Raw genomic sequence first — 16,563 nt, 5'->3', positions numbered from 1 at the left:
TTTTCTTTACTCTTAACTTAAAACGTGTGCAAGGGAGTTCATAAAGCCATATACAATTGAAGGCTGTTTGCAATATACCTCAATTATTTGTGGCCCAGAGCTTCATTAGTATTTGCTGACTTGTTCTGTTTTTATGTAAAGGCTTATATGAATGTGAAATTATTTTCACTTTATATTTTTTATGTCGGAAAAAGAAATGAACTGCTTTCTGTTATGCAGTAAAGTCCATTACTTTTAAAACACTCCACACGCTTAACATTTCAGACAAATTGGAAATGCATTTCTCTGTACATCCCATTATAGATTACCTCTTTTTTTGCTTTTTTTTAATCCCCTTTACATGTATTGTATCATTAAACAAGCACAATCCAGATATAAAATGCATTTTCAAGTGAGAAGAGTATTTATAAAGGGGAGAAGAGAATCCAAGCCCCATTACTTTTGTGAAAAAATAACCTCCTATACTGTAGAGGTGATGGCACAACTCATTTTGGATAGTTTTACATTCACTTTTAAGAAGAAAAATCATTAAATTAAACTCATCATTTAAAATCTGCATTTATAGAAATGATATGATATTAAAAACAAGGATTTATCCAAAACATTAAAGCTAAACCTGCAAAGGGACAGATTTGTTCACACTGTAAATAATCAATAGCAGTTCTTAAAGTTCTAATCATGTCAGCTTTCTTTTTTTTTTCAATTATATACTTTCTACAATTCCTAAGCATAGATTATTTTGCACATTTCTGTTTGTCAAGATATGATTCCTATCGATCCTTAATCACGATAGGATCAATAAACTTCCTGAGTGAAACATACTAAAAACAACACATGTAACCTATGTTGAATTAGTGTAAGTCTGTGATTTAAATATAAGGCAGATAAATATTAGAGGGTTAAATTAATGATTATTAAATCTCATAAATTTGTATAGCTCTTGCCAGCCTGAATTTCTTTTGTCAATAATCAGTTTAAAATTATTTCTAACGGGTCATGAATATACCAACCTAGCAGAGTGCCTTGACATTTTTAGCCTATTATTTCAAGATGTAAAGGTGTGATTTCTTTTTTTCTTGCCCCTTTTGGACAAGCATTTAACTTGAGTATCCAGAACCAGTAAAAATGAATTTATGCTGAATAAAGACGCCAGGAGTGGTATCTACATTAGATTATGCAAACCTTGTAAACCTTTAACAGAGGCCCATTTTTTTTTTAATCCTTAAATTTCCATTGGAAATTTTATCAGAGGTGGAGCGGAAAGGTTTCCGGTGCTCTGCAGAAAGGACTTTTATGTAAGGGTTAGCCCCTGTTTGACAGGAACCTTTAATTTAAGAGGGGACAAAAAGCTCCCTGCAAAAGCAATTTATAGCAACTTTCAAGCGACCTTGAGATGAGGGTTTAATATGGTTTTTAAAAGTCAAAAACTGAACTTTGTGCTAATACTATTAATGGTGTGCTTCTGTCTATAAAACCATTGCAAAATTTAAACTCCATTAGCATGCTTAGGTAACAGTTCCTAGAAACTGAATATTTGAAAGAGATATAGCTCAAGCTGTGGTGCTTTTTAAAGGCTGCTACGTACTGATTGTGTCTCATCAGTGCCGTCTTGGAGGGCATCTATAGGGCCCATAGGCATTGCTGCATGTTCTTCACACCTGGGCAAAACTTTGTTTTCTCCAGGGTTTCCAGCTGCTGGAAAGGATTTAGATGGGTTTGTTTAGTTTGCAAAATCAAAAAAGTTCTCACATATCTCTCTCATATCTGTAATCGTAGTCAACTCTGGTGGTTGAACATGCCACTTCTGCTCACTTGCAGCGTTTCCTCTGTAATTTATCCAAGTGGGACAGTCCCACCCTGTGTCACAGCTCACTCCTGGTGTTTGCAGTCCCAAATAGCGCACTGTCAATCGATCTTCAGGGCTGTGTTCATGGGGCAGCCTTTGACAGCCGAGCATCTTGTGAATTATGGATATTCACATTCAAAAGAAATGTTTTTCTTGTTCTTGCCACTTTGAAAACAGAAAAAAAAAGTCTGTTTATTGTGAAGGATGTAGCAGCCTATAAGCACTGAAAATGTCCTACAAATGCATAACAGGTTTAAAAAGCTATATTAAAAAATATGTTTTCCCACCCTTGAGCTGTTAGCCATTTACAGTACGGTATATGAGATAGACCAGTATAATGTCATATGAATGAGAGAGCAGTATTTATATAAACACGTTTAACTATTTTGGAAAAGGCAAGGCAAGTTTATTAATATAGCACAATTCAGAACAAAGACGATTCAACTTGCTTTACATTAATAAAAAACAATAAATGGAAGTAAAATAAAAGCAGAATAGAAGGAAGTAAAGCAGGTAATAAGATCAAATATTTAATAATACTTCAGTTAACATTTCAGTAACTTCAACAGCTCCAAACTAATGGTTTTTAAACTTGGACTTAAAGGAACTGAGGCTTTCAGCACTTTTACTGTCTTCTAAGAGTTTATTTAAGATAAGTGGAGCATAGGAACCGAATGCTGCGTCTCCATGTTTGGTTCTACTTCTAGGCTTAACCTAGAAGACCTGAGAGGTCTGGGAGGTTGATACACTGACAACAAATGTGTTGCGTATTGAGGTGCTGATCCATTCGGTGATTTATAGACTAACAGAAGGATTTTAAAATCTGTTCTCTGAGCTACAGGGAGCCAGTGGAAGGACTTCAGAATCGGGCTGATGCTTTCTTAGCTGTAGTTAGATGGACAGCAGAGTTTTTGATCAGCTGCAGCTGTTTGATGGACTTTTTTTTAGGCAAACCTTTGAAGACACTGTGACAGTAATCAATTCTACTAAAAACAAATGCATGAATTAGTTTTTCTAGATCCTGCTTGGACATTGGCCCTTTAATCTTGGAAACCTTGTTCAAGTGATAAAAGGCTGACTTTTTAACTGCCTTTATGTGCCTTAGGAGGGGCCCCAGAATTGAGCCTAGCGGAACCCCAGATATGATTTTTCTGGTCTTTGATTTAAAGTTCCCTAGTGACACAAATAAGTCATTTTCCTTCAGGCAGGATTTAAACCAGTCCAAAGGACCAGAAAGGCCGACCCGGTTTTCCAAACTTCCTAATAGATGTCGGAAATTCTCCATAGCAACTTATATTAGCAAATAAAAGGGTTTGTATCACAGCATCTGTATTCCATTGAGCAGGGGTCTCTTATTAACGTCTAAAAATTATAAAAAAGAAAAAATAATGTACTATAATAACAAATACCAGTCTTAGAAGCTTCAGTAGTTTTTAGAAAAATATGTCAATTGAATTTTAACAACATAATTAAATTAAAAGAGCCAGAAATACAATATCTTATTAAAGGATTTTTTAATTATCATTGTTTATATCAAATAATAATCCTATAGAACAAAAATCCATGCTTCATATTTATTATGTTTTATTTTTTCCATATTTTAAAGGCTAAAAATACAAGTACAATGTTGTTTTTTTAGGATGGCAACTGATTTCCTATGGCAGACATTCAACAAAATAATATGTCATGTAGTATTTTGTGGCTTTAAACAACTTTTACTTAGCGGGACTCAGGGTGAAATGGCTCTCTGAATGTGAAAAATTGAAGACCCTGCCCTAGCAACTGCATAGAGACTTCAAATCGATGAATTTTTCATTATCAACAGGAGTTCATTCCTGTTATCTGCTAAAATTCGGGCTCTCTCCTACTGGTGTGTACCATCAATTAAATGCAAACACCTCCCGGTTTACAACTATACTAACTCAAAGAGGCAAAAACTTTTATTTTCATGATTTTGAATAGCTATTTAACTTACAGTGTTCTTTTCACACTTTTGCACTGCAAACAGTCTTGCTATTAGTGCTTAGATATGGTGTCTCACTGATCAATAAAATATCTGATTTTGGAGTCACTGTTGAAAATCATACAGAAAATGGACTCACTATTGTCATCTGTTGATTTATATGGGCTTCTCTAATTATTTTTTGTTGCTGTTTTGCTTTTCATCCATCTTCTAATTTTTCTGGTTTCTACAAAAAAAAAAAAATCACAATCAGATGGTTGTTGAGTGAAATGTATAAAAAAAAGATTTTATTTATTCGAAATATTAAAGTTATGGCAGTCTGTGATTTTTCTCAGATTTCATTTGTTTTTCAATGCTTCTCTTGATCCTTTTTTTTCTGTGTCTCTTTTTGGACGACTGCCTCTTAGTCTCCTAAATCAGCGTTCATCAGTGCAGCCAAAAAAGCCATGCTGAAGTCCAATCCGGTCAAAGTGCGCTTTGCTGAGGAGGTCATTATAAACGGCCAGGTCCCGGTCAGTCCCACTGCACGCACACGCACACATATAAACACATGCTTATGTTTGACCTATATAGGCAATGCCAGATGGTTTCTGCTTAAGACGGACAGTTCGCTGCATGCAAAATAGATAAGACAATCACAAAATGAATTCTTTTCACATATTAAAGGGGCTTCATATGTACAAATGAAAGACAGTGTTGACATTCCTTCTTTGCAGAATCCGGTGAAGGATAACTCTTTACTATTCATGCCAAATGTCCTGAAGGTCTACCTGGAAAACGGGCAGACAAAGTCTTTTCGATTCGACAGCAGTACCTCCATCAAGGTATGTGCTTCCTCTGTGTCTCTGGGGCAAAATTAGCTGCAGCTTCTGCCAATAAACTCACCCAGAAGAGGGTTCTTTTAGAAGTATATTCCCTTATTTTTGGTATAAAATATTTTTCTGGTGACAAAAAGATATATATTAATGTTGAAGGTTTTCTTTTTTATATATATATATAAAACATGTGTATCAAACCATTGGTTGTTTCCAGAGTTCCTAATTATAACTGTTGTAAATCTGAAGCAAAAGGTTGTTGTATTTAAAAAAGGAAAACATTCCTCTAAATCTATATATGACATTTATTATGAAAATAAAAATAGAGAATCTTTTCTCAGTTTAATTGGAAAAGAGAGCAAAGCAAAAAAATCAATATCAATGTAATGCTTTTAATGGTCATGAATAATCTTGTTACTTTTTTATAACCTTAGCAAGTTCAGAATTTGCATTGAGTTTTCTATTGTGAACTAGTAGAATTATCGTTCTTTGTAATTACAACAGTGTGTTTTATTTTCATTCTATGAACCGTTAGTTTTAAATGCCACAGCAAAAATCTGCACAAAAACAACAACATATATCTAGTCTGGAGCTACTGTGCATGTCGTAGCCTCTCAGTAGGCTTTTCTTCATGTTTATTTAGCCGTTGAATACATTATTAAATCATTTTACAGATATTTGCATTTTTTCTGAAGAATTCTCTGATTGAATATTATACATAAAAACTTTAAGCTAACCCAAAACAAATCTATTTTTGTGCATATAGGGTATATTATGTTTTTTATTTGGAAAAGGAAAAAAAAAAAAAGGCCCTGAATTATTTCCTTTTTTTTTTTTTTCGTGTGTATGTTTTGTTGATTTTGGATGTTTTGGCTCAGTTTCTTTTACATGGAATATTTAGAAAGGCTTTGCCTATATGAAATTATTTTTGCCTTTGATGTTGTACTCTATGTCTGACTTTTATCTTAGTAGTCTATTAACAAAAAATAATAAATTGATTTCATGTAAAAAATAATAATTCCCACAGTCTCTAATTTTTACTTTGTTTAACATTTATGTAATTTTTATATTTTATGCCTTTAATTTTTATTTACTTTAGTTTTTTTCTTGAGCTTTTTATTTTTATGTTGGTTTTCCTTGTCTCTTTACTATTTTCACTTTTGAATATTTCTTTATTTAATAGCTATTTGATTTCCTTTTATTTATTTTGTCTATTTTATATATATCCTATTCTCCCTTTTATACCAGGAGGTGATTCTGACCCTGCAGGAGAAGCTGTCCATCCGCTGCATCGAGCACTTCTCTCTAGTGTTGGAGGAGAGAACTGAAGGTTCTGGAAGCAAACTGCTTCTCCTGCATGAGCAGGAGATGCTTACTCAGGTCTGAGACGTTTCTTTTTCCATCTTGCACATGGTTGCAGGTCTTGCAAACACTCACCCAAAGACACACACTTTGCTGCTCAGTATTCAAACGGTACTTAGACCCGGGTGCCATTTATCAGCGGAGACACAGCAGGGGTGACAGTTCACATTACACCTCTCCCTCTGTTACGCTGCCGCACACACAAACAGCACATGGCACATGCCAATTCCAAGTGACCGCTACTTTCTAATGAGGTGGCTGGATCACAAGAGGACAGTTTTAATATTCATGCCACACAATTCAGGAGCAATGCTCTGTTTAACTAAAGTTTAAGGGTCGTTCATCTTTGACAAAGCTAATAAAGCCTTCAAACTGAGCCAATAACTAGAATTCATAATGATTCCTAATATTCTGCAAACCTATTATAGTTTTTTTACCCTCATCACTGCATGCATTTTCATTTTTCTGCCTAACCCAGGTTACCCAGAGGCCTGGTTCTAACAGGATGAAGTGTTTCTTTAGAATAAGCTTCATGCCGAGGGACCCAGTGGAGCTGCTCCGTCGGGATGCTGTTGCGTTTGAATACCTCTATGTACAAGTAAGCTGCGGTGGAAAATCCAAAACTAAACTTTAAAACTGTAAACATGTGCATTTCAGTAACCAAAAACCTAAATGATTTGCTACTAGATGGCGATTGGTGATAACAGAATCAGATTATGTTGTTAAATCTTGTTTAAAGAACTTTCTTTAACTGATAATGAGGTTTAATCATCCCTTAACAATAGTGCAAGTGGAATTGGCTGAGTTTTTTCCTGTGCTTTTAAATCCTTCATCAAGGAGCGGACGCTGTATTGCTTTCAAGGGATTTCAATTAAATTTAAATTATTTTCATTTAAGTCTATTTATATAGCGCCAAATCATAACTCATGTCATATCAAGGCACTTTACAGAGACAATTCAACCAGATCATACAATCACTCATTGACTTGAAAGCAATCCCTCACACTAAGCATTATTGTTACAGCATTACAGAATGGGAGAATAGAGAGAATGAAGCAGAATGATGAAAAAGGGTTGCTATGTCCTCCAGCAGTTTAAGCCTATAGCAGCATAACTATATAGATAGCAAGGTTGACAAATGTGCAGTTTTCAAAAAGTAAAGAATTTGTCAGCCTAAATTCAAGGCTTTTTTTTTTTGCATTTTTAACAAATAATCCCTTTAGCCAACTCTTCATATAGAAAAAAACATATGGAGCGCACCCCTCATGGTTGTACTTCAGCTGTGAAAATCTTGCAGCTTCTCCCAAGTTACCATGGATCTTTTGATCATCTCCATCGTATAACCTATTAAAAAAAAAACAATAAAATATTTGAAAAAAATCAGACTAAATGCTTATCAAAACAAAATGTGTAAACCTTGAGTATGTGTAAATCAGAGCCAAGATCCATCTCCCTTAAGTGGGAGTTTTGCAGAGGGAATTGCAGTCGTGAGCTGCTAAAACTGACTCTTGCATCATTTTGCTTCCTATTTTGTTGCAGTGTTGTAATGACGTGGTCTTGGAGCGCTTCGGCCCAGAGCTTAAGTACGATGCTGCTCTGCGACTGGCTGCTTTGCAGATGTACATCCTCTCCATGACGGCCAGACAGAGTCAAAAGGTTTCTTTGAAATATATCCAGTAAGTTGGGAGAGTGTGTTTTACATTTCATACAAGCTCTCTTAAGTTATAAGGCCAGCCTGATGAGTGTCAGAATGTCTTTTTCTGTCTTTGTGACCAAAAGGCAAAACACTAAGAAAAGAAAAGCTCTCCTCCGCAGACAGACAATTCAGTGTTCTTTTTCTCTCCCTGACAGTCAGTTTGCAATGAAAAACCAACCCTTCTACAGCTGTCTACCACAACTGTTTTAATGTAGCTCTGAGGGGAAAACTTTGTTTTCAAGTTCAGCTTTATTCTGAAACTAAATCTCTCCACAGAAAGGAGTGGGGTCTGCCACTGTTCCTGCCTCCAACTGTGCTGTCCAGCATGAAGGAGAAAAACATCAAGAAGGCTCTGACGCACATCCTGAAAACCAACCAGAACCTTGTGCCTCTGGGGAAAAAAGTAACTAGTTCTCTTTGTCTTTATTTGCCCTTGTTATTGACTTCCAACACATACGATCGCCATCTCACAGCAACTAATTTCTGATGCAATACCTCGAAATAGCCTGGCTGCCATACTCATCCTTGCAAAGGTTTTCACCTTTGTCAACCTGAGACCCTCCACCAAGTTAGACCTTGAATGTTAATGTGGAAAACAAGCAACATGCTTTGTCAGAATCTTTGCATAATGAGGTATTGATATTCATTCACACATGTTCCGGTCAGAAGGAGGTTTTTGTGACCTGGACTGAACTTTCAAGCACTTTCTCAAACTCCAGCTGGTCCTGTCTGCAACATGCGTTGTGACTTTGGGGAGTGAAAATCAGCCAGCCAAAACTCAGTTAAACTTTGCAATTGCCTCAGGTGTTAAGGATCAAATTATAACTTTTTTTTCCTGCCTCATAGCTCCATGATAACTGGTTATGTTGATGCACTTGTAACAGGCTTTCATTCCAAAGGCTCCAACAGATGAAAATACAGACATTGAGTCGAAATCAAAGCTAAAAACAAGCTACTTATGGCTCTTTTCCATTTGTGAGAGAAGGGAGCACTATCAAACTAAAGCTAATTATACCTATTGCTAACTTTCTGTAGTTGTCATATACACCATTAGACCAACATTAAGCCATATAATGGCCATACTAAGCCTCTGGACCAAAGGATATCATATTAGACTGTCAATATTAATAATATCAATGTAGTTTCTTTTAAGGTTTCTGTCACAGCCATCAGAGTTACAAACTGCTTCTTCATTATTATTAAAGCAGATTACAGATTAGCAATGTTTTTACAAACTATTTATATATTCCTATTAAGGGGAAACATTTTGTAGAGCGAAATAATTAAAAAGACTGTATCCACTATCCTACAATCATAAGTCCTTTATATTTTGCAATACGTTGGTGTCGGAAGCCTTCATTCAGCCTTCATTCAGCCTTCATTCAGCTCAGCTCAGCTAAACAACACATCTCAAAACTACCAAAGATAACATTTTTTACACTATTGTACACATGGTAAATAGTAAATGGCATGTACTTATATAGCGCCTTTATTCAAGTCAGCAGACTTGACCAAAGCGCTTTACACTACATTCATTCACCCATTCACGCACACACTCACACACTGATGGTGGCAAGCTACATTGTAGCCACAGATGCCCTGGGGCTCACTGATAGAAGCGGGGCTGCCTTACACTGGCGCCACCGGGTCCTCTGACCACCATCAGTAGACAATGCAGGTGAAGTGTCTTGCCCAAGGACACAACAACACTGAAAGTCGGAGTCGGATGGATGCTGAAATATACATTTATTGGGATCCTTGATGCAAAAAGACAATCAGTCAAATGTGAACATCTCATCTGAGTCAAATTAGTTTTCCAACATATTAACCTGACACAGGCAACAACCAGGATTATCTTCTTGATACTTTACAACACATGCATTGCACACTTCAGGAACACTTAAAGTAGAAATATATCATCTTGTACCATGTATATAAAGACTCAGAGCATTAGTTTTCAACAACTGACAGATTTTTTTCAACGCACTCTTATTGTTGGAAACCCTGTAAACAAAACCGAAGAGCTGTTTTGAGAAGAATTATGTAATTGCTAGTGTTGATATCGGAACAATAAATGTGCAAATTTACAAACATTTTGTGACTCAACCGGTTTCCCACACAGTCTGGGAAGGTGTGGAAAAAGATCATCCCAATTTAAAAATCATTTTAAGTTTCCAGACTTATATAATATTTTCATTTTTTCTCCATCTGCCCTTCCTTCTTTGCGTCTTTACCTCCTGTTGAATTCCTCACTCCCTCCAAACTCCATGTTCCTACTCTTCTTTCTTTCTTTCTTTCATCCCATCTTTGTATTCAGTTTCCTACCACCTTATCTCATCTCATTCCATCTGACCCCTTGTGTCCTATAACCCTTCTTTACCTCGTGTCTCCTTTTAATGTGCCATTTTCTTTGTGTAGGACCCCAGTCTTCTTCCTTTGTTATTTAATCTTTCCCTGTTTTGGACCTCTGTTCTTTCTTTCCAACCTCCTGTCCTTACATCCATCATTGTGTAGTCCACCTCTCTTCTTTCCTTTCTTCTCTCCTTCCCTGCTTTTGTATAGAACATTAGTATTTTATCTTGAGTATAGTGGGGTTGAGTTTATCAACACTTTGTGTAAAAAAAAAAGTCCAAGAACCCTGTGGAATGAACCATATTTTGGGTTTTGCAGACTTCTTTATCTTTGATTTGCCAGGGCACCATTTGATTTTAAAAGTTTACATCATTTCCTCACTAACCCAATACAAAGAACTATTTTGTTACTTTTTGCTGTCACTGCTTTAAGATAAGGGTTAAACCATAAATGGTTCTTGATGTTACTTTCACAAACTGTACTAAAATCTGCTAAGTCAGGATTTTTTTTTATTGAAGCAGCAATAAAATCATCCAATACCACATGTTGAAAATAACAAGGATGTACTAGCTTACAGTTCTTTGATTTGAATATATAGTTTATAGTGAACTGCTATCTATTAAAGCACTTGCTCTTAAATGTCCACAATATTTATAACACTCCATTAAAAAATATCTGAATTTAGAAACATAGGGAAATGTAAAGCGAAAAATGCTTTGGAACCTCTTTCACAGGAGAACTATACCAAAAGCAAGTGAGATATAAAGAGCACTGTAGTGGATTAGATTTAAATGATATGATGTTGTATAATGGAAATGCAGTGGTCCAAATCAAAATGGCTTGACCGTTCTTTACATCCTCTAGAAGCCTCTAATGCGTCTGCTCAGATTGAAGTGATTTAATTTCTGAGTAATTACCTCTGTATCTCTCTTCTATCTTTACAGCTAACTGCATTGCAGGCCAAGGTGCATTACCTGAGGTACATCAGTGAGCTCAAACTATATGGAGGAAGAGAGTTTAAATCGATACTTTTGGTGAGACATTTGTCAAACTCTGTCTTAGGGATTTGTTTTTTGCAGCCTCTTTTATATTGCTTTCTGTCCTTCTGGCTGCAGCAGGGAGAGAAACAGACAGAGGTGATGCTGTTAGTGGGCCCGCGATATGGAATCAGTCATGTAATTAATGCCCGGACCAACCTTGTAGCCCTGTTGGCCGATTTCAGCCACGTTAACCGCATTGAGATTCTTACTGAGGACGAGATGAACGTCCGGCTGGAACTTCATGTCCTGGATGTTAGGGTAAGTAGGTGGTCTTTGAAAACAGAAACCTGGAAAACATGCTGTAGTACATGAGTACCTTACTATATCTTCTATTTTGTTCATAATTTAATACATAAGCTCTTGTCTATCCCCTTGTTTTCTCAGCCCATCACACTAATCATGGAGTCAAGTGATGCAATGAACCTTGCTTGCCTAACAGCTGGCTACTACCGCCTCCTAGTGGATTCCCGTAGATCTATTTTCAACATGGCCAACTGCAATAACATAGCAGAGGATGACACTGGTGAGTCATCAATATATTAATTACTTTTGCAGACATATCACTGCTGTATGAAAACTCGATATACTGAGAATAATTCCACAAATCTTTTGAATTTTACTATGAACATTATGTTCAGATGGCCAATTTTAAAAGGCAATTATTAACAACTCTTGATGTTTTGGTCTGAGAAAAAAACCCTGTAAACTAAATTTAAATGACTTAAGAATTTATGGTCTACTGGGAGGCATTCGACCTTAAATATCCTGAAGTAAAGCAGCAACAGGCCAGCTAATTTAAAGATTAATCAAAATGAAATATGAAACAGAAAAAGTAATATTCCCTTGCTTGCTGCAGGTCAGGATCGTGTCCTTGAGTGGCCATACAGCACATCTTTTGGGGAAAATGAAGAGCCAGCACAGGGGTCTGTCTATAACAGGAACTATTCAGACAATGGGCAGAGGGAAAACAGCATTTCTCCTTACTTTAATGAGCCCCAAAATCTTGATAGCGACCTAGGGAAGAGAAGAAGTCCGGTTCCCCCTCCTCTTCCCCCTGCAACCAGGCACAAAACTCAGGACTCTCCTCGGAGTGCCAAAGTTTCATTTATTTTTGGAGGTAACCCACCGTTGAACAGAGCAAGGAACTATGAAGCACTGCCAGAGAGCCCTGAGTCCTCCGAGCTCTTCCAGTTCAGTGAGCTAACGCACATCTATAGCAACATTATAACGGAGGAAGGTGGTGAGGAGCCTGTGCTTAGGGAGCTGTTTAATCGAGACGCAACAGACGATGCAGAGGATGATGAGGATGCTTCCTGTGAGGAAGACTCCACAGGGGGGACTCCAGTTGGTGATAACAGGGAAGGTGGACTGAACTGTGACAGCCAAGGAGCACGGTTGCCCACAGCAGCTGGCAAAGCCACTTTTCTTAACCTCTCTGGGTCCACGGATGATATCATCGACCTCACATCACTGCCACCTCCCGAAGGAGACGACGGGGTCAACGACGATGAGGACGACTCCCTGTTGCAGACCCTGAACCTTGCAATCGCAGCGCCACCACCAGGCTTTCGGGACAGCATAGATGAGGACACAGCCCCAGAGGGACGGCCTCTAAGCACATGTAGTAATGATGACATCCCTGTATCGCTAATCGATGCCGTTCCAACACATGGGGAGGAAGAAGGAAGCAGAGGAGGGCAGAGTAGGTTAGAAAATGCTGTTGTGAATTCGTTACAAGCACTGGCGGATCTATCAGTCTCTGAGCGGAGACCTCATCGCCCACCACCCAGAAGTAACAACACAGGTCTGTGAGACACTTTTAAATTTACATCAATGTTTGTTCATTGTGGATTACACAGTTATTTACTTTTAAGTTTTTCAGTCAAACAGTATTCAGTATTCTTTGTCATTTAGACTTTCCCAAACACTGTACAGGTGCTGGTCATAAAATTAGAATATCATGAAAAAGTAGATTGATTTCAGTAATTCCATTTAAAAAGTGAAACTTGTATATTATATTCATACATTACATACAAACTCATATATTTCAGATGTTTATTTTGTTTAATTTTGATGATTACAAATGACAACAAATGAAAATCTCAAATTCATCATATCAGAAAATTAGAATATTGTGAAAAGGTTCAAAATTGATGGCCCCTGGTGCCACACTCTAATCAGCTAATTAACTCAAACCACCTGCAAAAGCCTTTAAATGGTCTTTCAGTCTAGTTCTATAGGCTACACAATCATGGGGAAGACTGCTGACTTGACAGTTGTCCAAAAGACGACCATCGACACCTTGCACAAGGAGGGCAAGACACAAAAGGTCATCGCTAAAGAGGCTGGCTGTTCACAGAGCTCAGTGTCCAAGCACATTAATAGAGAGGCGAAGGGAAGGAAAAGATGTGGTCGAAAAAAGTGTACAAGCAAGAGAGATAACCGCACCCTGGAGAGGATTGTGAAACAAAACCCCTTCAAAAATGTGGGGGAGATTCACAAAGAGTGGACTGCAGCTGGAGTGAGTGCTTCAAGAACCACCACACACAGACGTATGAAAGACATGGGTTTCTGCTGTCGCATTCCTTGTGTCAAGCCACTCTTGAACCACAGACAGCGTCAGAAGTGTCTTGCCTGGGCTAAAGAGAAACAGGACTGGACTGCTGGTGAGTGGTCCAAAGTCATGTTCTCTGATGAAAGTAAATTTTGCATTTCCTTTGGAAATCAAGGTCCCAGAGTCTGGAGGAAAAGAAGAGAGGCACTTCATCCACGTTGCTTGAAGTCCAGTGTAAAGTTTCCACAGTCAGTGATGGTTTGGGGTGCCATGTCATCTGCTGGTGTTGGTCCATTGTGTTTTCTGAGGTCCAGGGTCAACGCAGCCACATACCAGGAAGTTTTAGAGCACTTCATGCTTCCTGCAGCTGACCAACTTTTTGGAGATGCAGATTTCATTTTCCAACAGGACTTGGCACCTGCACACAGTGCCAAAGCTACCAGTACCTGGTTGAAGGACCATGGTATCCCTGTTCTTAATTGGCCAGCAAACTCTCCTGACCTTAACCCCATAGAAAATCTATGGGGTATTGTGAAGAAGAAGATGCAATACACCAGACCCAACAATTCAGAAGAGCTAAAAGCCACTATTAGAGCAACCTGGGCTATCATAACACCTGAGCAGTGCCACAGACTGATCGACTCCATGCCACGCCGCATTGCTGCAGTAATACAGGCCAAAGGAGGCCCAACTAAATACTGAGTGCTGTACATGCTCATACTTTTCATGTTCATACTTTTCAGTTGGCCAACATTTCTATAAATCCTTTGTTTTTATTGGTCTTCAGTAATATTCTAATTTTCTGATATGATGAATTTGAGATTTTCATTTGTTGTCATTTGTAATCATCAAAATTAAACAAAATAAACATCTGAAATATATGAGTTTGTATGTAATGTATGAATATAATATACAAGTTTCACTTTTTAAATGGAATTACTGAAATCAATCTACTTTTTCATGATATTCTAATTTTATGACCAGCACCTGTATAATATTTTGCTGCATTTAAAATGTTACTTGACAATATTCCGTAAAAATTCAAAAAATATCCACTGGACTTGGTTTTCAAGATTTGAAGACGTTTCGCCACCTCTCCAGGAAGCTTTCTCAATTCAAATGTCTGGATCCGCAGTGAGTTTGAGTCTTATATAGACAACGCCTTGTATCGCTTGGAAACATGCAATAGAAACCGATGAATGGGTCGTTAGTTCCATCGTTAGCCTGTAATATCTGAAACTGTCTATGATTCTAGGGGTCGGTGGTTAAAGGGGGGATTGTCATTCTTTTGAGGACCAGAATGTCCATATTCTGGATAAAGAAAATAGGTGGTTTGAGAGGGGCGTGAAGGAAGCCATCTATGTTAAGAGAGAAAAACCAACTTTAAACAGAGGTGGTGGACTGAGATTCCAGCTTCCAAAAACATACAATTCAATCATAGACATGATCCCTTCCAGATATCACCAAACCCCCCACCCCATCACAGAGGAACAAGGGACTTACCCGCTCCAGCCGGTGAACAATACCTCCTTAACGACCAACCCTTAACAATCATAGACAGTTTTCAGGTATTACAGGAGACAATCCCCCCCTTAATGACAATCCCCCCTTTAACGACCGACCCCTAGAATCATAGACAGTTTCAGATATTACGGGCTAACGATGGAACTAACGACCCATTCATCGGTTTCTATTGCATGTTTCCAAGCGATACAAGGCGCTGTCTATATAAGACTCAAACTCACTGCGGATCCAGACATTTGAATTGAGAAAGCTTCCTGGAGAGGTGGCGAAACGTCTTCAAATCTTGAAAACCAAGTCCAGTGGATATTTTTTGAATTTTTACGGAATGACTATGACCTGGATGACTGAGAACCTTCATCAGCACACTTGACAATATTGTTTTGCCATAATTTCTGAAAACGTTGTGTTGTACTACAACTACTCCATACTAGAGGCTTTTGGTCAGAGAAGCAAAATAAATGGATGTGTTGATGGTGGTCCACAGACTTGAGCAAGAATAGATGTTTTCCTAAAAAAAATACATCTGAAAAGTATTTCATCCTTCCTTATAAGTCAATGTCAAATTCATTTGTAAAGGCAAGCTAGGCAAAGAAATATAGAAAAAATCTATATAAAAAAAATGTTTTTTTTTTCAGGCAGTGCTTCCATGAATCAAAAAGATTTTCCACAATTTCTTTGCAGCTACAGCAAAGTTCTGGTTCTTTATATTTCAATCTGAATCTTGTAATATTTAAGAGAAAGTGGCTTGCTGAATGATGTGCAAATGTTAAGAAGATCTGTTAAAGATTATTATTACCAAACCACTTACAACTGCAAAAAGTATTGCATACAAATTCAGTAATCAGTCCAGAAACAGATTGGAATTGGGAAAAGAAGGGACAGGATAGGAGTAATGTGATCATGCTTTTTGGTGCCAGTTCAAAGTTGATCTTCAACATAATGGACCCTTTATTTGCAATGTTGAGATGAGTGATCCAGACCAATTTCATTATGTCAAGATATTGTTATGAGCTTAGAATGCAAGACCCAATATTCAAGGCGAGATAGACACAGGTAATTGACCACGATAATCTGATGGAAGATGATCATCCATGTGAGTCACTTATCTGGTTCAATAGTTCAGTCCATTCTGTCGGAGGCAAGGCAGGATCCAGCCGATGGCCAAACGAGGTGCAGCGAGAGCCACCCAGACTGTATCAGATGCTGCAGCCCCAATGAACTGGCAGGAGTCTGAGCCAGGTCAAGGAAACAGTTAAGAACAGGACGGTTCTGAGCTCCAGGGGCCCGTTGCCTGGTCAGGGTCTCCGATCAGAACCGGAGCAGGCAGATCCGAGGTTCCATGAGTCCAGAGAAAGTTCAGTCAGGTTCAAGATTCCAAGACTCCAACAGAGAGTTCAGGCAGAAACTTTCG

General features: G+C 37.9%; 1 protein-coding gene across 4 annotated transcripts in view; it reads left to right on the top strand.

Annotated features, from left to right (window-relative positions):
• Nucleotides 1-16,563, top strand: part of LOC119784033 (FERM and PDZ domain-containing protein 4-like) — a 92,431-nt gene that overhangs the window by 69,768 nt on the left and 6,100 nt on the right. For all 4 annotated transcript variants that reach the window (XM_038285917.1, XM_038286002.1, XM_038286086.1 and 1 more), the window contains exons 6-15: nucleotides 4,217-4,321; nucleotides 4,526-4,633; nucleotides 5,873-6,004; nucleotides 6,465-6,584; nucleotides 7,526-7,662; nucleotides 7,959-8,085; nucleotides 10,979-11,068; nucleotides 11,150-11,332; nucleotides 11,459-11,597; nucleotides 11,931-12,878. In XM_038285917.1, coding sequence (XP_038141845.1) covers nucleotides 4,217-4,321; nucleotides 4,526-4,633; nucleotides 5,873-6,004; nucleotides 6,465-6,584; nucleotides 7,526-7,662; nucleotides 7,959-8,085; nucleotides 10,979-11,068; nucleotides 11,150-11,332; nucleotides 11,459-11,597; nucleotides 11,931-12,878 — 2,089 coding nt within the window. The remainder of the gene's footprint in view (nucleotides 1-4,216; nucleotides 4,322-4,525; nucleotides 4,634-5,872; nucleotides 6,005-6,464; nucleotides 6,585-7,525; nucleotides 7,663-7,958; nucleotides 8,086-10,978; nucleotides 11,069-11,149; nucleotides 11,333-11,458; nucleotides 11,598-11,930; nucleotides 12,879-16,563) is intronic.

Source organism: Cyprinodon tularosa, unplaced genomic scaffold, assembly GCF_016077235.1.
Source record: "Cyprinodon tularosa strain WSP-4 unplaced genomic scaffold, ASM1607723v1 ctg1, whole genome shotgun sequence".
In the NCBI taxonomy this organism is placed as follows: Eukaryota; Metazoa; Chordata; class Actinopteri; order Cyprinodontiformes; family Cyprinodontidae; genus Cyprinodon; species Cyprinodon tularosa.
This window is presented reverse-complemented; position numbering and strand designations above follow the sequence as displayed.